Source organism: Colius striatus, chromosome 2, assembly GCF_028858725.1.
Source record: "Colius striatus isolate bColStr4 chromosome 2, bColStr4.1.hap1, whole genome shotgun sequence".
Lineage (NCBI taxonomy): Eukaryota > Metazoa > Chordata > Aves > Coliiformes > Coliidae > Colius > Colius striatus.
The window spans coordinates 24,702,997-24,728,724 of NC_084760.1; the positions used below are offsets into that span (position 1 = coordinate 24,702,997).

A 25,728-nucleotide genomic window follows, 5' to 3' on the forward strand; every position below is an offset into this window, starting at 1 on the left:
TATCTATGTTTAGAACCTTTTAGATACACAGAAGACTTTGTGAGATTAAAGACTGGATTCTGTCACTGGAGAGTTAAAAGCATTTGTCAGAATCTCTCCTAAATTAAAAAGCTTTTTGGATTTTGTGAGGGTGGTTTGTGCAGCTCTAAAGGATAAAGCATGCTGGGTCCGATCTTTTGAAATTCTGATAAACTGCCAAGTACTATCAGTCTATCATTGACTGATGTGTAACTGAGAGAGAAAGACTGGACATTTATAGCTCCCACTGATAGGACAACTTGCTAGGGAAAAAATGATATTTCTAAACAAACACACTCAGATATAGGCTGTAACCCATTTATATATTTTGTATATATTATATATTTCTATATTTTATGTATTTATATTGTGCTGTGTCTCTGATATTGGCTATGTAGAAGAGCTGGGATGGGCACTCTGGGAAAAAGTGATAAGCATGATTATTGAAAACAGACTGTAAATTAAGACATTAACAGTACAATTCTTCAATATGAATTCAAAAGTCTGTCCATAGTTTTTACGAATTGGGCAATCCATTGTACATCTGTGTTTTATGACAGAGGCAGAGAGGTTTACAAAAGCTAAATCTCATATCTATTGTGAAGAATGAAATTTGAAAATGACATAATGACATTTCTATTATTAATTTTATATACTGTAATATAGAAGTACATGGAAAATACTGCATCAGAAACATAAGATTTTATGATTTCATGAAAGAAATATATTAGCCCATCTGAAGTAGTTACAGGTACTATTTTTAAACAATTTGAAAATTAAGATCAGTGAACAATACTTAGAACTACTCCTAGAAGTACCATATGCTGATAAATGATGGCAAGCTTTTCTATTTCTGCATATTGATAATTTTCCTAAAGAATACTTTGAGAAATCTTCTTTTTTTTCCCCATTGTTTCTTCAAATGAGACATGTTATAGAAACTCAATTCAGCTTCATGTGTCTATTTTTAGCAACAACATTCCAGCTAATGCTAATGAAAAGTTCATGAGCTGTTCGAGCAGCTCAGAGTCTGGTGTGTTTGATTTCTATTCTTGCACATTAGCTCAACATCTACCTAATTTTGAAGCCTTTGGTAAATACCAGTCCAGTTCCATAGCTGTGCTCTAGTGATGGCCACTGAAAATAGAAATTGATCAAGAATGAAATTACATATGGTATTACCATATGTGGTAAATTCCTTATTCCCTCCACAAAAAACTAAAAATGGCTACAGAAGAAATATAGTTACAGATGAAATATAATTCTTTGTAAGGCCATGTCAGCATAAAAGCAAGACTTGGTTGCCAAGAAGGAATCATATAGTACATAAAAATCCATTAGATCAAATCCTATTTGCCTGGTGGGTGTAACTGGGCAACCCCAAAGCAAATACACCATCAGACTGTGAAGCGGACGTTACTAAATCAACAATAGTTACAGACTGCTTTAAATTTCACTAATGAAACCAATCATTGGATAATTAGTCATATTTTGTTGACATCCCTTTTTTTGGAGGGAGGACAACTGTCTTTTTCATCTCCAGTAACAACTGAGGTACTACTCCATTTGAAACTTCTGTTTCCTTGGTGATGTAGAAAACAAATCTATCAACGAAAGCAGATTAGTTTGGAATTTGGCATTTTGAGAGTTTGGGGCTTTTTTTAGAAATTGAAATTAACCATTAAACTGTTCATTAGGAAAGAAGACAAGAAAAATATTTCCCTAAATGTTTCATTTGCATTGTGAATAGTAGGATATACCATGTATTTTAAAAGATTTGAAAAGATAAGCTTAGCAAATATTAATTCAATTGTAACTTTAAATTCTACGTTGCCAAAGAAACCTGCAAAAGATATCCTTAAATGGTGGCAAATTACTGAAAGTAATGTGAACAATCTTGGAAATTTAATTCAAAATACAAATGTAATATATAGAAATATACACATTCAGTGAAAAAATGAATTCTTGTCGTCACTAGACATTGATAAAATGACTTAGTCTTTGCAAACAGTTTCAGAGTATTCTTTCCATACCATAATAAAATCTCTCATTTTTCACATTTTACCTTAGATCCAGCTCACAATACATGTACAGACCCTGGTACTCCGCATTTTGGAATACAAAACAGTTCCAGAGGTTATGAGGTAATTCTTTATTTATTAGCTTTCTAAAATGAGGATGGATTCAATAATTAAAAATGTATTAAATTATCTTTAGACTTAAATATCTGGTGTAAACATCATGAAATTTTCACTACTTTTTAAGAAACACTTATGCTTTGTTCCAAGTTGTTTTGTTTTTTTTAACATACAGATTAAAGAAAGAAATTTTAACCTTCCAATATATTGTGTGTTCAATCCTTTAGGAGACTTCAGTAGGGAGGACTATTTATAAATTGATTACCTAATATGATATGACATGATATAATTACTTTGCTTTGTGATTGTAATTCTTTCTTACATTGATGAATAGTCACCAAATACCTAACAACCAAAGACCTGTCTGATCCAAAGGCCACGTAGTCCTTGACAAAAAAAGTCAGCAAGTGGCTGTACTAAATTAGGAATTCTTGTTACATTTTATTCAGTCAGAGGAGAAATTATTCTGTGTGTGTTGGATCCAGGTTCTCTGTGATGAATGTCCTTTCTATAATTTCCAAATTCCTCACAGGTTATTAGTTTACTAAGCGACAGTCAGAAAAGTAACTGAGGAAATAAAAGTAGACTCAGTAGTGACCAATCCACCATCATTGCATAGATTGATTAAACTCATGTGCATAAATTCTTCAAGTACAAATATTTGTGATTGGAATCACAATATGATTTGTTTGGGTTTCCTGCTTATTTCTGAACCTAGGGCAGTGTGCCACATGGTATTGCAATCAAGTTAGTAGAATTGTTTTTCAAAAAATCCTTTCTGTAAGTTCTTCTGTTTACTGATACCCTCCCGGTCTCATAGTTGTGCTGTCTCCATTGCTGTGGCTGCCAGGTCTTTTCTTCACCTTCTGTGCCTACCTGGCTCACAGATGACAAGGCATTTCTCCCCTAGCCGTAGCTTGTGGCATCATTCCTAAGGGTGTTTTAGTAGTAGATGCAGTTTCTATCTGTTGTCTCATCTTGATGCTATACCTGTCTCCATCATCACTTCAAAAGCAACTCTAAACTTTGCACTTAATTTGATCAGGGATTTGGTGTTTTTCTCTTCCCCTTTTATCTGCCCCATGAGTTTGATACCAGAATTATACTAATCAATTCACTGCTCCAATGTCTGTTGAACATGAAGACTAATATTCATTTCTAGAGGCAATAGTAGGTCTTAATCTGTTCTGCATTTAATCTTTGTCAAGTATGTGCTTTCACTCTCAGATTGATATTTGGTACAACAAGGTGTAGATTTCTCTTCAGTTACTAGTGATTTTTTTTTTTCCTGACATATGTGATTAGTGGGGCTTCCTGTTTGTGCGATTTAGCCAAACTTCTATAAATTAGCTTTTAACAATCTTTCCACATTAAAGAAAGATGTGATAACAGGCAGCATACTTTTGGAGGGTTTTTCTCTCTTTACCAGCATCTTCTCTTGCCTTATTCATTTTGTGCCTATTATGCTTTGCTGCACTGTAACTGTTAGAAATGCTTTCGATGTTTTTCAACCAAATATTATACTAAGAATGCACTGCTTTTTTTTTTTTCTTACTTTTACCTGTAAAGTGAGAAAGAACTACAGCTCTGTAACAACCTCCAACCTAGATTTGACTTTTAAAAATACTGGTGAATTTGCCAAGCCGTTTCAGGAAGAAATGGTGTTTTCATTGGCTGAAAATCTGTCGTGATATTTTTATGTAACTGAGTGTAGAGTTAACAAATAGTCACCAGTGAAGAAAACTGCTCATTTTTAATGCCCGCTGAAGGCCTTCTAAGACTATTTGCAGTGAAGAGTTATTTTCATTTCTATACCTGTAATCTATTTTGTTAATAGATTTTGTTAATATGCTTTTATCACTATGCATTTGCAACTCACTTGAGTTTGTCCATGTCATATATTACTTTATTTATAAGTCACATAATTTCAAATAATTTAATTTTTTGTGTTTTTTTAAAAATTTCATCCAATCATATTTATTGACAAAATGTTTTCTCTAAAACAAAAGCAGTACTTTACTAGCCACCCCCACCCATATCCTTAGTTATCTTTGCTTGGAGTTGTATTCTGGTTAGTTTTGTAAATATCATCAATACGACCATTTTACTGGAATTTTCCACCCAATCTCACTCTTGTATGTTATGAAAATTCTTCATCACATGTAATTTTATATCCAGTTTTCATGCTTTTCTATTCTCAGTGGAAGTCTAAAAAGCATTTTCTCAGTTTACCTTTTCTTCTGAGAAAGGTCCAATCACAGCTGACCATAGGAAGGCTTTCCACAACATCACTCTGTTAACTGAACATCTCATGTAAAACTTAGCTAGTTTATAGTAAAGAATACAGTATAAGGAATTGTGGCCTGGAGTTTTCTCTAAATAATTTGTTTGTAAATGGAACAGTTCTTAATATTTTTTTTTCTTTTTCCTTTTCCTTAATCAAAAATATTTTTTGTCAAGTCACACAATGAAATAACTTTGAAACAGATATTTTGGTCAACTTCTTTTGAAATGTATGCAGTGATGTACAGGAAAGAGAGACGTCTCTGAAATTTAGTTTCCTTCTGTCACACTGTCAAACTAATAATCTGAAATGTTGTTCTTTTCCATGAGTACAGTCTTGTCAGTATTTTCCTACTTATTGCTTTCAAATAAGAGTAAAAAAAATCAATTCAAGCTTATCATCACATTATAAAAAGAGTTTAACTTTAGAAACTGTAAAAAAAGGACATTTTTATTTATGAAAAATTCTCTCTAGTTGATTATCACTGTCATGACATCTGACTGCACATGATGAATACCTCTTTATCTAATATTCTGTTTTGATCCTTAGGTTGGGAGCACAGTCTTTTTCAGATGCAGAAAAGGTTATCATATTCAGGGATCTACCACCCGTTCTTGTCTTGCTAACTTAACTTGGAGTGGCATACAGTCTGAATGCATTCGTAAGTCTGGTTTCTTGTCTACTGAATTAGAATATTGTGCAATTTCAAAAGAGTTAAAAAATGATGCATGAGGAAATCCATAGTAAAAGATATGCTACCAAAAAAATCAGCCTTATTTAAAATAATATTTTAAAATTATTTTTGTTTCCTATACTAAGACAAAAGTTATATTTGGGATAGTAATTTGAAGTAAGATTTTCCAGATTTGAAGTTCAGAATAGTTCTATAAGTTTTGCTCAAAAAAGTCTTCTCCTCATTCACCCACTGAATTAGAATTTTAAAATTAATCTAGGTTCATATTGTGTGTTGTTTTAAAGAAAAGTTGCTTAAAATATGCATGAGGCTATTTTATTGGCTATTATTTTGAACTTAGCAAAATACAGCTTTTCTAGACTATGCATGAGTATCCAAATAATTAGTGTATTTTTAGCTCTGTATGGGTTTGGGGATTTCAAATAACTCTTGTATTGAAATACACTGATCTAAGCTGAAAGTAATTCATTAGAAAGACCTTAGATTTTTATCCTATTTCAAATTTGAGTTGTTATAAATGAATGCCATGAAGCATGGAGAAAGAAGCACACTGAGCAACCATATCTGTTATTATCAATGTACTATGACAAAGCCTTCCTATGGAACCTTTATTTCAGTTGAAATTTATGATTAATTTATTTAGCATAATAACCTCTCTGTAATTTTTAAAACATTGAGTGGAAGTAATCCTTGAAGCTGTGATAGTACAATAATTCACAGGACCAATCATTGCATATACAATAGCATCTTCATCTCTTCATTTTAACTCTTTTCTCTTTGATATCATTATTTTATTTTAGTATATTGTTTAAAAAGATATGTCATAGTATCATTTGCATCTTCCCACAATAAAAAACTACACACTTAAGAGTGTTGTCTTTACAAGTAATAACAATTGACATTTCTAAAAGGTGTACAAAGTTTACATAATGAAAGGGAATGAGTTGACATGCATTTAGTTCAATTACATACTCTGATCATATGGAAACTTTACCACTACTTTTTCTAACTCTAAAACCCCCTTTGCAGCTCATGCTTGCAGGCAGCCAGAGACACCGGCACATGTAGATGTGAAAGCAATAGACCTTCCTACTTTAGGGTATACTTTGGTGTATACTTGTCAGCCAGGATTTTTTCTTGCTGGTGGATCAGAGCATCGGACATGTAAACCAGATATGAAATGGACAGGAAAATCACCGATTTGTAAAAGTAAGTTGTTACCCATGAGATATGTTGCGCCCTAGTCCATTGGGTTTCATTTTCCCTGACATTTTTTTCCACTTACTATTTAACAATGCATATGATATAACAGCTTTTACTTTATGAAGGAAAGTGAAGAAGGTGAGCATACCATCTAGAACTCATGGAGGAAAGCATGGGGAAATGTGTGTATAAATGCACTGGCACACATACATAAGTTTACCTCTAACAACAGCAAACAAAACCTCAAAAATATATTACTTTTAACTGTATTTATCTTTATGTCACAGTTTTAAAAGGTATTTCAATGTATTCAATGTTCAATGTACGATTTTCCATTAGTAAAAAAAGTTACTTCATAGCTTGTCTTTTAGATTCATTCAGGTATGCTTTTGTCTAAGAAAATCTTTTAAAATAGAAATGAATGATAAAAGAATTTTTTTTAAAAAGTAACTTTGCACTAAATTCCACTTTTATCCTCAAGTGAACTTCATATAGTTTTACTAGAGTAATGATAAGCACATAGTTTTGATGGCTAAATTTGCTCTTCACATGCAAATAAACATGGCTATAGGTTCCTGATTCAGAAAAATAAAATGAAATTATATTTAGAATATGAATAAAAGGAAAATAGTCAGATGCCATGGGAAAGATGTTTGCAACATAATTTTTAATTATAATTTGTCAATGCTAAATAGATTTCTTTTATGAACAATATTTGGTTTTTCATTAGGGTATGAGTTTCTTTGTTTTCTTTGTGTTTCTTTGATTTGTCATTAATGTATGGATTTCTTTGCTTCAATGCTGTCAAGACATATGATCTACATGTAAAAGTTAATCTTCTTCTAGTTCCCTAAAGGATGAGGGGTTTTTGTTGAATATTATATATTAATAATTTGAAGTAAATTATCTTGTATCCTTTTTGTTATTTTTTAAAAATGAAAGTAAAATACAGAAAACTATAAGAAAGAATTCTTTTTTTTTTATTGATGTACAGTCTTTAGATATAATTCTCCTTTAGTGCTCCAGTTTTTGTGGTTTTTTTAGTACTGGATTAGTGAATTTCTGTTCTTAAAGATATTAGGATAATATCTTTAAGAAAGCAGGATATTAAGTGTTTTTTAAGTGACTAATGATACGAAGCCAGAATTTGATCTGGGATCAATGGACATAACTCTGCTGAGTGTATCAGAAGTAGAGCATATGACACCAATTGAGATCCTTTCCCATGATATCTGACCTATCATCTTAATCCAGCTATCTGACTTTTGCTAATTTGTGTCATAAATGTGCTAGTCTTTATTAACACCTTTTAAAAAATATTTAATATACTATTATTCATAATTAGACGTAGTATTTGTCCCCTTTATAAGGCTCTCTTTTATAGCACAGGGACTGATATAAAAATTTCAGACCTAAGCGTATGAAATATTTGACTAGTCAGACAACTTTCCACAGTAACAGTATTGTTTACTTAAATTATTTTTTGATAATTTTGTGTAAGTGTATAGATTTGAACATGTAAAGTATTCAGGACCAGCTATTTGTTTTAAATATGGCTCTATTGGGTAAGAGATTATCGCATCCTTCAGGCATTGTTTTAACATTCTATTTAAAATAAAATCCACAAATATGTTCATGAAAATGATAATTTGTCTTTTTACTTGTAGGTAAAGGAGTGAGAGAAGTTAATGAAACAATAACTAAAACTCCAGGTTTGTATACAAGAAGAGTTTTAGATCTAAATAAATTAAACTGATTTACACCTTAAATTGCTATGGATAATAAAATTATCTCCAATATTTAACTTAAATATCTATTACTCATTTTAAAGGAATTTAAATGTTGAGATTTTTCATAGTAACAGGTGCCAGGTAGAACCTATTCTATGAAATTGTTTCCCAAACAATGTTTTTTCATTTCTTCAGTTCCAATTTTATGAATTGCACAAAAAAACAATTGTCAAACCAAAAAAGATAATGCATATATACATGAACCCCAGATTCAATGTAGTTTTATATCAGAGAGATTGCTATAATGGAGAGCCTTATAATGAACATAGACTGTAATTGCTTGTGTTGGGTTCAGCCTGTTGTAAGAAACCACAAAAAAACCAACCAAAATGAAAACAAAAAAAACCCCCAAAGAACAATTTTGGAAATTTCAATGGCCTTCATTTAATGTAAACTCTCTAGGTACTCTAAAATTTCCTAAATGTGTGTGGACCACTAGCAAAAGGCAAACATTACTGCTGCTTTTCTATGCCTCATCGTGAACATGTGCATAGTTAACATTTTCCTCCTGCCAGTGACAAAATAGAGAAATACATCTGAGAAATCATAGACGTAGATCTTTTTAGATTCAATCATTTTCAGAAAATGAAAGGCCTAATCATTTAATAATGAGCAGAGTTTTCACCAAGTAAATGAGCTTGCAACTCTATATTCTGAATTTTAGCAAGCTGCAGGGAAAATAAGATGAATGGCTCACACTCATGGCAGTTCACAGAAGGACTCTGTAGAGTAGACGGGATGAAAAGGTATTTCTGCTATTAATTAACCTTCCTGGTGGGTTTATTAGTGAGGATGTCAGGTGAAACCATAAATGTGTTCTCAAATGCATTACTTCTACAGACTCACAATAAAGCAGGATATAATGTGCATTCATTATAATTAAATACAGTCTTCATTTATTGGATGATTCACCTCACCGAACACCTAAGGTGTACATTAATCTGCTACCACACAGGTTTTGAAGTTTCAGTGCTAAAATAAATATAGACCAAGTCTCCAAAGATAGTCTATGCAGAGCATCAGTATCAATTCACACACATCATGTCCGTTAAAAGTGGTTTTGCTAAGTACTATTTAAAAGACTTTTAAAAAAAAAAAATTAATGTTATGAGAGAAAATGCTAGTAATAGCAAACAATGACAGTAACTAACAGGGAAAAGTTTTAAGCTGTTTTTGAAAAACAAGTCCACATTATCACTATGTCTTTTAAATTTGTGAATTCTCTTTAATGTAGAATGCTGTGTATTTTGGAGTGTTCACTTTACCTTATTGTCTTGGCTTTTGGTAGAATCCCATTTGCTGCTATCTGTATTTTAAATGGATTGGAGAGAATATTGCTAATCTGGAGTTCTTGTGACAAAATATATTCACCTTTCAATTTTCCACCTTTGGATATCTGAATACAAATGATGTTTATTATTGTTTATTAAATTCATTTTTTTTGCCATAGTTAATGTTCTCATAAGGAGTAGTAACTATCATTTTTTGCAGTGCCATAAATTTTAATTGAGTCGAAGTTGCAGCTAAAAAATTCTCACAATACTCATGTGTAGTTTAAGAAATAAAATGCTCTTTTTGGTTCCCATGGTTTTCACTGTTTTGTATAACATTTGCAAAAACTGTTAGAAAGCTGTTTTAATGAGTGGCCATGGATTTTTCCATTTATCATGTTCTGAGGAGAAACTGCAGTTGGAGCAGTATGAGTATGATAATACGTAGTTCTTTTTTTTTAATTCTCCATTTTAAACACAGTAGTTAGGGAAAGGCAGGGATGTTGCAAGGGCTCAGCGGAATTGGGTCAGAGTCGCTCTGATTCCTCAGCAGCAGTGAGGCTGCAACACTTGTCAATGGTACTATTTCACAAAGATTAAGGACTGTAATTGACAGACTGATTAGAAAAACTTAAAACTGGCAACGTTGATTGGATGTGACAAAATATGTATGGTCTCTGCTCATTTATAAAAGTATTACATAGTACCTGATAGGTTCATACCGCTAATTGTAGACATTCACTTTCATGAAAATAACTTTGGACACAATTTTAATTAAAAAAACCCCACAAATAAAAATAATTTCAATATATTTTTATAATACCATATTTCAAAATTACTATACATCACTATTGTAACAAATGAGAAATATGTAGGGAAAAGAGTTTGAAAGAGTTTTTACAGAATTCATATATTTGCAGGAAATACATGAATTCTAAGGACTGTGAGATAACGTTTGAGATTTTTAGTATTAAGTTGAAGTTATCTTGTGTGAAGCCCCAGTCCTGCACTGAATTTTGCTTTGGAAAGGGAGTGTTTAAGATTTTAGAAGCTCAAAGCCATACAATGGGTCTCCACTCACTTGGAATCAACATATTACTGATATTTTCAAATCATAACACATTAGGACTGAACATTTCCTTGTGACTTTTGCACAATTTGAAGGCAAAAAGCTATTATCCTTTCTCTTTGAAATGCATATGAGGAAGTGTTGTAACACAATTGAGACCCTCAACAGCTAATTGGTCTTCAGATTTTCAGATCTATTGTTTATCTTGGAAGTATATTATATTATTTGTAGTGGTCATGGATAGTAAGGATGAATTTTAATCGTTACTAGGCCTATCATTTTGTCAAGATATCATGTGATTGATTAAACTTTTCTTTTTGTGATGTTCTAATTTGATTTTTAAAGCTTTACTTCTTAAATTGTCATGCTAGAAAAAGCTTACAATTAATTGGAAAATGTCTGTTTTCAATTGTCAGAAGTGATCTGTTGGTGATTTACACAAATATTTAAGACACAACATTTAATGACGTGAAAATAGTTTTATTTTTTCTGTATAGATAAAAATGCCAATAACATCAAGTGAATGACCAAATACACATACATCTTTCTATAGTAAATGCTTAACTTGATAGATTTTTTTATTTTAGATTATTCAAAATTCAGTCTCTGAGACACAGACCTTTGATTTAAACCAAAAAATTTCCCTGATCTGTCAACTTCAGTGTTCATGGTGCAGTAATATTGCATGGAGAAAAGAAGTGGAATGGAAAAATGACTGATAAAAAACTTGTACTAAACTCTATGAGGAATTCAGTGATTTCACTTGACTACTCAGTTGAATATCACACACAGTGCTAATTTAATAGATTCCAGAAACATTAGGGATGGCCTAAGATGGCATCTCCTTCAAGGAATCTATGACTTCAAGATATTCACCTTTTCTTTGTCATACGTTAGAGCTACAGAGTTTTAGGGAAAGTTTTATGTCTTCTATGTTTTTCATGGTCTTAAGGATATTCGCTGCAGCACAAAAACTATGAAGTGTGAGGATATTCAAGAACATATATGATAATGAACAGAGGTAGTATATTATTAAACAATTGTGTGGAAAGGTCATTAGATATATTGTCTTTACTGTAGTAATTGTAGTTCATTCCTTTCTTTGTTTCTTTTTTTCCCCACTTTTATTTAGTTCCTTCAGATGTGTTTTTTATAAATTCACTGTGGAAAGGGTTTTATGAATATTTAGGAAAAAGACAGCCTGCTACTCTGACTGTTGATTGGTTCAATACTACAAGCAGCAAAGTAAATGCCACATTCACTGAGGTGTCCAATATACAACTCAAACTATCAGGTAGGTTCAGAATCTGATGTTAAAATAGCAATTCTTTTAATGTTTTTCATCTCTTCAATTTTGCTGTATTTTCCATCAAATAACATGAAACAAAAACTTTATATTTTCACAAAAAAAACAATTTTTCTGCTTATTTTGGAAAATGATGGTCCTAATGCAATGGCCTCCATAGATTTCATTAAGTTTATACACAGTCACCCATCTATTTTTCCCCTTACATGTCAAATAAATATTGACGTAAGGTTTTTCATCTGGACCATTGGATAGTATTGATGTGTGAGTTCACAGGTAATACCGAAGTGGCAGGTGAAGTGTATGTAGGCATTTTAAGAACTGTAACATTTAAAGCTCAATTATTTAACAGTAATTAATATCTACTGTAAAAAGATGTGGTCTTGATATTGGCATAGCATGAAATAGGCACAGATAATTAACTTAGTGAATTATACATACCTTTCAATCAAGAATGTACATTCCCTTCTGCAAATCTATGAAGTTCTGATTTAGCATCTGATCACTGTTATCTTTGAAAAGAGCGTTATCAGCTACCAGTACCTTTTAAGGTAAAGAGTTCAGAGAGAATTTCAGTAGCTGACTGCCAAAGAGTAAATTTTCTTTCACTGCACTATTAATATTTACTATATCAATATACTGTTGTGATAGGACTAAAATCTAAATTTTTTTCCAGTTCAAGGAGGTTCCAGGCAAGGAATTCTATATGTATTCAAGATCACTGAAATGCTGTATGGGAAGATAAATATTCCTTCCCATTTAAGCACAAAATTAAACACTGCAAAACCATCTTTGCATCCTATATTAAATATGTGGGCCAAAGATCAGTAAAATAAGATCCTGCTATTACAGCACTTTAAGTCTTGTGTATTCCAGATTATAATATTCTGTTATTAAAGAATATTTTCTACAAAATATTTTTTTCTAAAGCAATATATTTAGCTTTGAAAAGATATTTGAAAAAAAAATGGTTGCATATGTTACCTCCTTATGTTACTAGGTGTTTACAAGAAAGAAGAAGCCCATTTGCTTTTGAAAGTTTTTCACATTAAAGGACCTAGTGACATTTTTGTAAGCAAGTTTGAAAATGACAACTGGGCACTAGATGGTTACGTAAGTAATCAGACTGCTATGGATAAAGTTTGCTAAGTTTAAACTTCATGATTTTCTATTTAACCTGTCCAACTTTTTATATTGCAAATATGGAATACAGCATTTTAAATGTTAGTGTACGGATCACAATATTTTTCTTTTCAAAAATACATATGCAGACTTCTATCTGCCAAAGACAGAAGACTATCTAGTTTACTAAAGGGATGATGGAGTGAATTGGCATAATTTGCCATGTTTTTGTCTTGTTTTCGTCTATGAAATTTTATCTTTAGAGTGGGAATTTTACCTTTAGAAATATAGTCCTTTTTTGGTTTGGTAAATAGCTCACTCTAATTACATTATATTTAGTCTTGAGGAAAAAGAAATACATTTTACTCATTGCAGTTCTCATTTGTGCCTCATGATGCTTTCAATGGAAAATTATTTAAAATCTGACAATTCAGTGGACTTCAGTATCCATATACTAGATCAATTCTGTGTATGCCAGCTTAAGAATTTCAAAATCCAGCAATATATATCAGATATTTTAAATCATTCCAGGTGTTATTTTGAAACTTTGTTTAATACTGATGAAGACTTAAAATGATAACTATTGTTTAAGCATAGAGTTCACTAGTATTCTAAAAGATAAAATTGAAAATCTAGGATCAATATATCTGTTCTAAGATAGAACAGCAAATGTGTAGACTTTTAATATTAATTATTTAATAAATGTTCTTTCTGTTTCAACATATTCCAGGTATCCTCGGGGACTGAAAGAGGTGTTTTTACCTATCAAGGAGATATACATGGAAAAGACTTTGGAAAATTTATGCTTCAAAGACAAGGTAAATGCATTCTTAGAGCTTTAATAAATCTTTTTGGGTCTTGATGGAGTGAATTCAACAAACAACTCAACTATCTAGCTAACATAAACATGCTTATTTCGTACTACTGCTGTTACAAAAAATACAATGAAATATGCATATTTGAAATATAGAGTTCAAACTCTGGATAATATGTTACTATCTCGCATTTTCTAGTATAGCAACCTAGTAAGATTACTATAGGAAGCTCTTAAAGAGAATGACATTGCAACTGCTTGTTTGAAAGTTATGGGAGTGTCATGGAATGCAAAGGTATTTTCTGCCTAAATGTATAAATTTCAGTGAGAATCATATATGAAACTAAAAAGACAGACACAACACTGATCTTGACTGGTTTGAGAGCTGGACAGAGAGGAATCTCATGAGATTCAACAAGGGCACAGGCTGCCCAGGGAGATTGTGGAGACTCCTTCTCTGGAGGTTTTCAAAACCCACCTGGACACGTTCCTAAGTGACCTGATCTATATGGACCTCCTTTAGCAGGGGGGTTGGAGCAGATAATCTCTAAAGGTCCCTTCAAATCCCTACTGTTTATGATTCCATGAACACTGAATTTAATAGTATCATTTGAAGAGTACTTGTTACTGGTGGATATTTTCAGAATGTGTGTGTATTTAGATAGAATTCTACTTCACTGTCAAAAATATTAAATGAATGACTGAGGTGTATACTACAGCTATAGAGTCAAGTGCTCAAGCAGATAGTGAAAAAGTAGGTGTTTTACTCATAAAATATTTTTCTCAAAAAGTAATACATCATTTACTCATGAAAGATTTACTTATGAAATAATTTTGGCAAACAGATGTAGACATCTGCGTTTCCTGATCATGGAAGTACCGGTCAAAGCACGGTGTATATATACAACAAAGTCCTGGGCTAGGAAGAGGGGAAAGCCTAGCCAATATATCTGTAGCAAATGGTATATACATTTTATAAATTGCCTTGCTTCCATTAACCTCATTGGTGCTGTACCCAAAGCCCTTTAAACTTCTCCCAGATATCTCTTGTATTTCATTGTTCCATTAACTGCAATAGTAGCAGTTATGCTTTGGCTTTGCTAATCTTGGCCACCTTTTAAATTGCTGTGTATTTTTAGTCACAAGGGGTGGAAACCTTACTTTTCAGTCAGCCTAAGATCTGCCAATTACTGAAGGTGAACACTATTTCAGTCTTCAGAGAAAACTCTTGTGTGAGATAGATTATTTGTCTGCCTGTACTTTAATGCAATTCTTTTCACTGTAATATCTAAGTTGCTTTTTCTTTCTAATTTTAACAAGCATACTAAAAGAGTACACCAGATTTGTTACAATATCTGTCTTGTTTAGTAGGCTTTGATATCTCAAAACAGTGAGAATATGATTTATTGGATTTTTTGGTGGGGAGTGTGTTTTTGTGTTGTTTTTTTTCTTATACCAGGCCAAAAATAAGATATTCATGGTTTGCCAGTGTCATGCCCAGCCAGCAATGAAACACCACGACAGCCTCTTACTCATTGCCCCCCATTCACCCTCACCCTGGACAGTGGAGACCCCAGCAAAATGGGAGGAAAACAGATAACCAAGGATGTTGTGGATTGAGACAAAGGCAGGGAGGGCTCACTGCCAATTACAGTTCTGGGCAAAACAGACTCCAGTACTCGACTTAGAGAGGAAAGCAGGAAAGTTTGTTTTACTGCCTACAAGAAACAGAACAGAACAAAAAGCAAAAAGGGAGTAGGTTGTTTAGAAAATTACAACCAGCACTTTAAGGTCTCCCTCCCTCATCCCTCCTTTCTTCCCGGGCTCAGCTCACTGCTCCTGATATCTCTACCTCCTCCCACCTCAAAGGCTTGAGGGGGTAGAGAATGGGGTATATGGTCAGTCTCTCATAGATAGTCTCTGACACTTCTCTCTTCTCAGAGGAGGACGACTCCCGGCATTCTTCCCCTGCTCCGATACGGAGTCATTCCCACAGGACACAGTTTTTAATGAACATGGATTTATCCTAGCAGCTACAACGTCTGCAAATATGAGGTCCCTTAAACAGGACATAGTCCTTAATGAACATCTCTGGTGTAGGTACTTCCCAATAGCTTCTGTGAATATGGGGTACCTCCCACGGGACATGGCCTCTCCTGGGCATAGTCACTACCCCTGATCTGGAGTCTTTTACAAAATGCAAATAAATCATTGCTTAACCAGTCCTCTTGACAGTATGCAGGGGAGTCTCTGCTCCAGAACACCTCCTGTTCTCTTTCCTCACTGACCTTGGGGGTCCGCATGGTCACTTTTCTCTCTTCCAACTCCTTGCACCATCACCAGCTGGAAAAGGAGGAAAGAAGAAAGAAGGAATAGGACAAACCTTCCTCTTCTGACTTCATCGTCTTAAAAAGTGATTGTGGAGGCACTTAATTGGCTCAGCCCCAGAATTCAGTCTGGCTCAGAGGTGGGGAGAGTTTCGAGCAACTTCTTGCAGGAGTCATTTTTACAGCCTCTGCCCCATCACCAGAAATACCTCCATGTTAAACAATGACAGCCAGTTGCCTAAAAAAAAAATTTGGATTTCTGTTTTAGCAGTGGAGATATATGAAAAAAATTCTCCATTGGATGTATTTTTCTGGTAGTGGAAAACATCATTCATATCACTGTTTAGAGATGTTTGAGAGCTCTGTTTGTATATTCCTAAGGTTAGTAAGGAGCTGAAGTGTCCAAGTTACACATGCATTCCTAGTCTGAGGGCCTCTCATCTTCAGCTTTGACATCTCATCAGAGAGCTTGCTACAAACACAGATACTGTCTCTTTTAGATATCTTTATGTGGTTGCTAAACAGACACCAATTTTCTGTAGGTTGCTTATTGTCTTTTGAAGAACCAACAGCTCAAAAGAAGCAGCAAATTTCCAGTAAACACAGGTCATAATATTTGTACCTAACCTCTCATATTCAAATCTATACTGTTTGTGAATATTCTGCTGAGGTAATGATCTCATATCATAGAATCATAGAATGGTAGGGGTTGGAAGAGATGGTTAGAGATCATCTAGTCCAACACCACTTCAGAAACAGGTCACACAAGAACACATCCAGATGGGTCTTGAAGATCTCCAAGGAAGGAGGCTCCACAGCCTCCCTGGGCAGCCTGGGCCAGGGCCTCCTCACTCTCACAGTAAAATAGTTCTTTCTTATGATTAAATGTAACTTTTTGTGTTCCAGCTTCTCATCACCCCTTGTCCTGTTGCTAGATAAAATAGAAAAAAGAGATGTCCCAACCTCCTGACACTCACCATTTATATATTTATAAATATTAATGACATTCCCCCTCAAGTCTCCTCTTCTCTAGACTGAACAGCCTCAGTCCCCGCAGCCTTTCCTCATAAGGAAGATGCTCCAGTCCCTTGATCATCTTGGTGGCCCTGTGATAGCTTCCCTCCAGCAGTTCCCTGTCCTTGTTGAGCTGGGGAGTCTTCCAGCTCCCTATATGTTCTTCAGCTGAAGACTTAACATATTTCTGTTTCTTCAGGAAGTTAAATTATTTGCCGCCTTTACACTAAGCCAGAAGTGTGCATAAAGTATGCATGCAGTGGTACATACATAATGTAATATGAAATTCTTCACCTGCAAGCATACTTCAAAGAACAGCATTTACTGAGAAATACTTACTTAAGCGTGAAAGACCAATCTATTTGATAAAGAATTCCGTATCACGTAATACACGAGAAAGATCAGTCTCAGTAGGTTTGCCCAGTCTTTGAACATGACAACATGAAAACAAAAAAACCCTTTTGTTTCTAACTACTCTTTATGCTCTTTCAGAAGCATACAATACTTTTTGGAGTGTTCATTTTTTTCAGAAGGTATACGACTTGACTTTATTATATTAGTGACTTATGAGAGGTGTAGATTATAATTTTTTTACTTGATAAGTACTTTTAAAAATTATTTTGATGCTTACTGATACATCATTAAGTGGTATTAACAAGATTTATATTTTGACAGTGCATACTGTTTATTTCACTTTTTAAATATGATTTTATTGAGACATCTTGAACAAGAAGAGTACTGTGAGAGAGAAAAACCTGGGAATTTTATTTCTGCCCCTTTTGTCTCATTTCAGGTCCTTTAAGTGCAGACACAGATCTTTCAAATCATTATTATGGTACAAACAGCAGTTCTGTTGCAGCTGCCATCCTGGTGCCGTTCTTTGCTCTAATATTATCAGGGTTTGCATTTTACCTCTACAAACACAGGTATTGTAAATCTTAATGATTCAGTAAGTTATTACGTTTTTTGGTTTAAATTTTATGGGTTAATGTGATTAGAAAACACAATGCTAAAGCTTCCAAGAAGATCTTTACTCTAGAAAGACAAAACTTTCCAGGTATTCCAATGAAGGGATTCAGTGCAGGGCAATTCTTAATGGTTAAAAATTTAAAAATGGAACAAAGACCTATAAGCCTTGTTGGTTCTCAGCTGAATTAAACTGAAATTTCAAGTCACATGTTTATTTGTTCATTTTAATGCTTTATTAAGTTGAATATATGTTTCTTCTTTTAAAATGCTTATGAGCTTCAGTTATATAACCTAAAAAAGTCCACAATACCATGAGGGAAGAGCCCATAAGGAGGTTACTTACAGTACATGCAGAATAAGCTAGTGCATAAGCTACTGGAATTGATATCACTCCATTTCATACTAAACTTTTATATACCATTAGATAATAGAATAAATCCAACTATCTTGTCTGAAATTTAGTTTAAAACCTGATATCTGTCTCTTTAGAACATTTGTTCATTCTGAGTGCTGTTTGGCTAGAGCTTTCTGAAATACTTTTTTTTTTTTTTCTTTTGAGCTTTAATACTCTCCAACCTCCTTGTGTTATTTGCAAAATAGTGTTAGACAGAAATACTGTTTTTTAATGACACACTTTTAAAACTTTTTTCTATAAATAGTATACTAAGAACATTTTGTGATTGTAAGAAATCACATAGACAACCTGAACTCCACCATTGCCCTGTGATAGACTGTACTATCTACTTACCTCAACATTAGTTTTCTTAGGAAGAAAAATTGCAGTGGGGCTTGAACTTATGAACTCCATTTAAAATGATACATGTCCTGAAATGTGATACAGCCCTTTGTTGAAAAGAACTGCTCAGGAACAGCTGTGAACTCTGTCTCAGAACATATTGTAAGATGCCTTCAGATCTGCATGCTCAGATAGCTCCCGTTGTGCAATGGAGAGAACCTAAAAAGCAGCATGAAAGCATAGGTGTTCAGATCGAACAAACAGGTGGAATATAAAGGGAACATTACTGTCACTTTGCTCTTAGAAAAAGAAGACCAACTTTAAGAAAAAAATAATAAAACTGCATTGTGACACAAGGGTACATTTTGTGGCTATGGAGTTTGTTATGTCCCACATGAGCAGTGGAGATCCTGTTTTCTATACAGTAGAATTATATATGTGTATTTAAGAGAGATCAAACTTAATCTTCAGATTAGCAGCTGTAATCCCAATGTTTTACGTTACTGCTGATGAAACTTTGTAGTTCTGCCTACCTTAATCTAATTTAAGTACATTAGATACTTGAAAAAGGAGATACTATAATTAACTCAGTCTTTCAAAGAATATCCTTCCTTTTTATATTTTCAATCAGTTTCTTTCACTAAACCACAGCTATCAGAGGGGTTATCTGTGTCACCAGAAAATTAACAACTTTATTGTCAGTGTAAAGTAGCTTGAGGTCACCTTTATTCTCTTCAAACAAAAGGTGCTCTAAAGGAAATAGAATAGAGTCTGTGACTTTTGAAGGCACTTTTCAGAATTATGTTAACGACCAAAATAACAACATGAGATTTTCACAATGATGTAATAAGAGTTATGGCCCTGGAAACGCTCTATATCAGAAAACTTAAAAGTCTTCTTAGTGGACAATTTTATTTCTGCTGTACCCATGTCAGATTAACACAATCTAATTAGAATCCAGACTGTTAAACCTTTTTACCACAGTTTGTATAACTTTTCTTTGACAGACAGAAATTGCTTCAGGAATGAAGATAGCACCTCAGTCTTTCTGAACAAGTTTAAAATATATTTCCTTGCTTACACTTAGGAAAGCACCTAGTCAAAATTTCTAATCATGGTTTTTTACTTTTAAAATGAAAACATGTAGAAAAAGACATATTTATGAGTAACAGAATTATTTCTAGTTTGTTGATTTCCGTTACTGACATCCTTCTAGTGATATTTTTCCCTGTTATCCAAAGCAGAATAGTTTTCTAAAAAATAACTTGATTTTCAAGAACTCTTCTGAAGATTTCTCATGAGATTCTTTTCTATATTGTTTTACATTCATTAAGTAGCAAGCATCTACCTTTTGCACTCTTTCATTCTTGCCCTATTTTAATTATGTGTGTAAAGTTTTATACTGACACTCCTTCATATATTTGTTTATAAACTTTTAGGTTCTAAGAGTTTTAAGGTTAAAGTAGTGAAATATAATGTAATAGGATAACATTTCGTTGGATGTATTAGAAAGTCTGCACAATTCTGGTTTATTTTTCATTTAATTATTGGTTTGCTATGTTCTAACAGAATGTTGCATAAAACTGTGAATGTCCTTGAAGTTTTGGTATGTTCTTCATGGTGATAAAACACTATCCAAAATAGGAATGAGTACTGAAAGACAATTCTTTGTATCCTTTGAAATTAAAATCTAAAAATTTATGTGAATATTAGTTAGGATTTGATCAATCTAATTACACATATTTGGACATATAAAATCTCTGACAAGTTTTTAGTAGTGTTTAGTGGTGGAAGTACTTATGGAGGTAAGTAAGCATGCTATGGCAGATCTAACTCAAATAATTGAAATTACAGAACATTAGCTGAAGGTTACTACCACAGTGCAACATATTCTGAATACTTGCCGTAGTGCAGGAGTTGCTTGATTGATGCTCTTGCTGCCTAGCTTTGCACTGACTTGTATTTAGTAGTACCCAGGAGACCTGCTACAGAACTTCAGTGGTGTAATGCTAACTTCCTGCTCTGGAATGGTAGCAAACAGCTGATCATAGCAAATTAATAAACCTTCCTTGTAGCTCTGCTTGAAAACATCTAAGTCAACAAGCCTATGGGTGTTTATCTAAAACCAAAGATGTGATTGAAAGAATGACTTAGGAGGCACTCACTCTCATCATTCTATGTATATTTAGTCACATCCTCCATTCAAGTCTTTAAAATTAACAATTTGTATTCATCTTCTTCAGAACATTTGTACAGATGATCCGGCTGCATTATTAGGTATACTGTGAAAAATAGTGTGCGTAAATTGCCAGATATCCAGGAAAGTCAATTAGAATATGCTTGAGAGTGGTCAAGTTAAATTCACCATTTAGAGATGGTATTGTATTTTTGATGTTAATGTTTTAGAAAGGTAAGGATTTGAAATTTGTAAGATGTTAGGTTTTTTTAACCTGGAATAAGTGTTTCCTCTCTTTATGTGGATTTTTTTAATGGTCAGCCTGGTGATTTCAAACTGCAAATGCCATCAGAAAATATAATTCTTACTAGAAATATAAAATATTATAAATGTTATCAATTTCAGCTTTACTTTTGTTTGTACTTTTGTTGTTCATCACTTTAGTTTTGGCTACCATTTTTGGAACTAACAAGCAGCTATGAAATTATAATTTATAAAATATTTTTGTAATGGAAAAAGTATACCTATATTTTGCTTAGCTTGTCTCTGTGCTTTGTAGTATTAGTTTGACCATGAGGAATTTCTTTTTTTCTCTTAGTATCTTGAAAAATAACTGCCATACAAATTTCTCTTACCTTTTAAGTCTTTGTAACATCCGTTATAGATCTGCTTTTATCACTTTAGACAGTCATGCAGCTTGTGTTGACAGGGTGGAAATATTAGAGAGTTGGAAACATTATAACAGTTGGAGTAATTGTTTAATATTTATTGTTAAGGGTTATTATTAATGACAATTTCCTTTTTTTTTTTTTCCCAGAACAAGACCAAAAGTACAATACAATGGGTATGCTGGACATGAAAACAGTAATGGACAGGCTTCATTTGAAAATCCTATGTATGACACAAACTTAAAACCCACAGAGGCAAAAGCTGTGAGGTTTGATACGACTCTGAACACAGTTTGTACAGTGGTATAGCCTTCAGTGCCCAATATGACTGATTCATAGCCATACCTCTGATGGACAAGCAGTAATTCCTTTGGTGCCATATACCAGTTTCCCTTCTTCTCTTGGCTTTGCTGCTGTGATCTTTAACATCTTCTGTCAACCTACATGCAGCTAAATTTTCTGGTAAAAACGTGTCAGTCTTCTGGGGGTCAGAAAAAGAATATTTTTTCATCTTAAAGTTGGATCAAAATGCCTGGCTGCATCTGCTTCAAATCAAGGCACACTTTAAGGAAGACTGCCGAGTCACGCCAATCTGTCATATTTAATGCCTCAGACTTTCATATTTGTATGTGGCTGAATGCCTTTCAATGCATTCTTCTGGGCACTTGGATAAATTCTTTGAGTACTGTGAAAAATGATAGCACCACAGATTATCCCCAGGAATATTCTGAAGAAATAAAGCTCTCTTAAAGGAGAATACAACTTTCCTTACAGGTTGCATACACCTGCAAATGATTTACCATTGAAATCTTGCTAAAATTAAAGAAACTTACAGTGTATCTCATACATAGGGCAGTTTGCCAATTTCCCAATCAGCCGTTATATCGCAAAATGTTAATGCACAATTTTTTTGCACTAGAGTGTTATGGATGACTAAGATACTGGTAAAAATATACAGGGTTTCTACACACTGTCCATTGTATATAGACATTCACTCACTCTTTGCCAAGCAAAGCATTCCACAATAAATTTACTTGGAATATTAAATTGTGAGCCCCACGCTTAGCACCAGTTAAAATCTTGTATGACAGAGTACAATATTTCTTTTGTCAATTTTTGACTAAATTTCTTTGTAACCATAATTGCAAGTCACTGGAGACCCTCAGCCAGAGCAAGAGCCCATTTCTAAGAAATTTTCATTGCCAATATTGTTTTCGTCTGAAATCAGTCATCAGTTACCATCGTCACTATCATACTATTTAACAGCAGGGGGGTTAGCAGCTATTGCTGCTTGCCATGTACAAATGTGAATAGTAATTTATTTTAGATAGCTCATAAAGCCTGTGAGCCTGTGCTCATAATACAGTCTTCCCTTTTGCATTTTTTTCCATTTTATTTCCTGTAATATGACATCATTTTCTGATGTTACATGGAACTAAAACACATTACAGTAGCATATGTAAAACCAGTGAAAAGTCTATAACAAGCTGTCATTAAGTTTCTACTTTGAACAAAGAGAAATATTTGACTATCTTTGCTCTTTTGGTTTCTTTTCAGATTTTTTAAACACACTGCTTACTGCTTTTGTACTTACACAATTTGACAGAGAAAGTTTGACATTTGTAAATATGAATGGTTGAGTAAATCATTAACATTCACTTAGAATTAGATTTTATTGAATGAAAACAAACAAACAAACAAAAAACAGATGCCATTGGGCAGATTAATTGAATTGAGTTTTAAAATTGGGATATTACAAGAAACAATGAAGTAAAATCTGATTTTACTCTTACACATTGAGCTCAGAAACCAGTAAATTTGCTTTGCTTCTCTTTAAAATTTAGGGTTGTTTGGTTTGAATTTCAGACTGTCCTATGTCCAGTTGCTACCAAAAACTGTAGAGAAATGTTTCTGATGTCCATATGTACGTAGGTCCAGCTGTTACATACAAAACAAAAAGGTCATGTAAGCCCAATAACTAATGTTGCAGAATGCAGAGAAAAATTCAAAGATAACCCTTGATCAGACTAACAAATCTACATCTGTTAGATGAAAAATACCAGCAATATAACACACTATTGTAGGGCCTCCAGCTGTTTTATTCTTCATATGAGCAAGAAACTCTGAAGAAAAAATTAATAAATAATCCTTTCTAGTCAGTTCCTTGTTCATTTTTTTAGTACTTTTTTACTTTTCTCATTTGTTTCTGAGGGTTTTCTGCAGTAAGTTTCATTTCTCACATCTCATTGCCCTTCACATTTTATGAGAAAGAACAAAGTTATCAGATGAAAGTTGTTGTCCTGATCCTCTCCCACATAGAGGAAGTCACTCTGGAAAAGCAGAGCTTCCATAGGAACAGCAGGCCAGGGAGGGAAGCTCTTGTGTGATTAAAGTTTTTGATAGGTGTTCAAAATTGACATTACTGCTTTTCTGTTTTGTGACAATGGCAGAGGAAAAAAAGGGGGAAAAAAAAAAGAGTATTGAAAACAAGCTATTATTGATGTTTTCTCCTTCTGCCCTTGCAGTGTTTTTGACAGTGAGCTGTCTCCCTATGACCACTGAAGAATGTGTTGAAGGAAAGGTCCTCAAAAAAGAGAATAGTTAAATTCTTTAATCTTTTGTGTTAAGAGTGCCCAGATCATGTGAATTTTTTGCCCAGTGGCTCATTTTTGTGAGGCTATGTAAGGGGGGTTTATACTGAGTGAGTGTTCTTTGATCAGGGACACTGAAAATAGGGGCACACTGACAAATTATTTGAAGATGTTTGTTTGGATTATTGGTTAAACAAGAGCTTTATACTGGAACCCGAGTAAAAGAAAGGTCTCATAGTTTTACCAGTTCTATCCACATCTTTCAAATCCCCTTCTTTCTCCACTATGTTTGAGTCTTCTGTTAAAGTTGAATCTCTTTCCCCTGAAGTTATTTTTCAGAGGGCTGTGTACACATGCACTGACATAGGGTGCTTCATCAGAATAAGACTCTTAAAATGTTGTGCAGTGAATGAATAATGGCAGCCAGGAAGTCTCCTTTCTGAGATATATGCAGAAGACTTTTCCCCCAGTGTTGACAAGATCATTATGACGGGCTAATAATACATGCTATATATTTTTTTTAAAAAACAGGTTATGTGCTTCAAAGCTGTTAAAAACTGCTGCTTGTATCACACATCTTGCCTTTCTCCAGGCTAGCTGCAATAATTTTTTTTCTTGTGTAAAATATTTTGTAAACAAAGGAAAGCTGTTATTATATTAAAAGAAAAAAAGGTGGGAGGGTGAGGGTGGGTGGGTTGGGGATGAACGCCGGCATTATGATCCAGTCAATCTAATTTTCATTCCCAGTATTTCATTCTGCCATTTCACTACATGCTGCTGTGACATGAAGTAGGTGCAAAAGAACTTTTTGTACAGAGATATATTTTTTATGAAGAATTTGTAAAATTATTAAATATGCTGTACTTTTTTGATTAATGTAGGTAAATTGTTAAAAAATAAATGTTTTTACAATACAAAAAAAATTGTAATTTTCCCAATAATGTAAAATTTACCATCTTTAGCTGATTTTCAGTTCTGATCCTATTACACATGTATTAATATTAAAGTGGCCTGTTAAAAATAAACAGTATTCTCTTTGGCAAAAAAAAAAAAAAAGCAAAAGAAAACACAATAAAAGATTGTAATATAGCCTGTGCAATGCCACCTACCTTGAAAGCAAAATCAGAGTTCTAATTAAATATTTAATTTTAGATTTTCAGCTTTTGTGTGACCTATTCTTATCAGTGTTTTTCCTTTTATTTACTTTTGTGCTTTTAAATCTCAGATATCGATTTTTCATTACATTGGATTGTTCAATAGAATCTTGCAATTTTAATTTCACAACCAATATGTAACTGCAAAAATTTACAGGTGTTATCTAATGAGATGGAATCTACTTCCTGCTATCTTATACTTTTTACACAGGTTTTTAAAATGGAATGCAGACTTCCAGGTAATTTGGTTGTTTTATAAAAATAACCTATTTATTCTTCTACAAGCCTGCATCCTACCTGAGGAAGTGATGGATCACATGAAGCCAGAGGTATTTCCATTTCCAAAATCTGAGAGCTAGTTCTGCCTTCACTTAGATGTACATG

General features: G+C 33.4%; 1 protein-coding gene across 1 annotated transcript in view; it reads left to right on the forward strand.

The window, feature by feature from the left end:
- The window catches only part of CSMD1 (CUB and Sushi multiple domains 1), a 1,065,186-nt gene extending 1,043,278 nt beyond the window's left edge, over window positions 1–21,908 (forward strand). The window contains exons 62-70 of the mRNA XM_061989487.1: window positions 2,089–2,162; window positions 4,990–5,101; window positions 6,164–6,343; window positions 8,005–8,049; window positions 11,600–11,761; window positions 12,774–12,886; window positions 13,626–13,713; window positions 17,844–17,976; window positions 21,749–21,908. Coding sequence (XP_061845471.1) covers window positions 2,089–2,162; window positions 4,990–5,101; window positions 6,164–6,343; window positions 8,005–8,049; window positions 11,600–11,761; window positions 12,774–12,886; window positions 13,626–13,713; window positions 17,844–17,976; window positions 21,749–21,908 — 1,067 coding nt within the window. The remainder of the gene's footprint in view (window positions 1–2,088; window positions 2,163–4,989; window positions 5,102–6,163; window positions 6,344–8,004; window positions 8,050–11,599; window positions 11,762–12,773; window positions 12,887–13,625; window positions 13,714–17,843; window positions 17,977–21,748) is intronic.
- The last annotated feature ends 3,820 nt before the right edge of the window (window positions 21,909–25,728 follow it).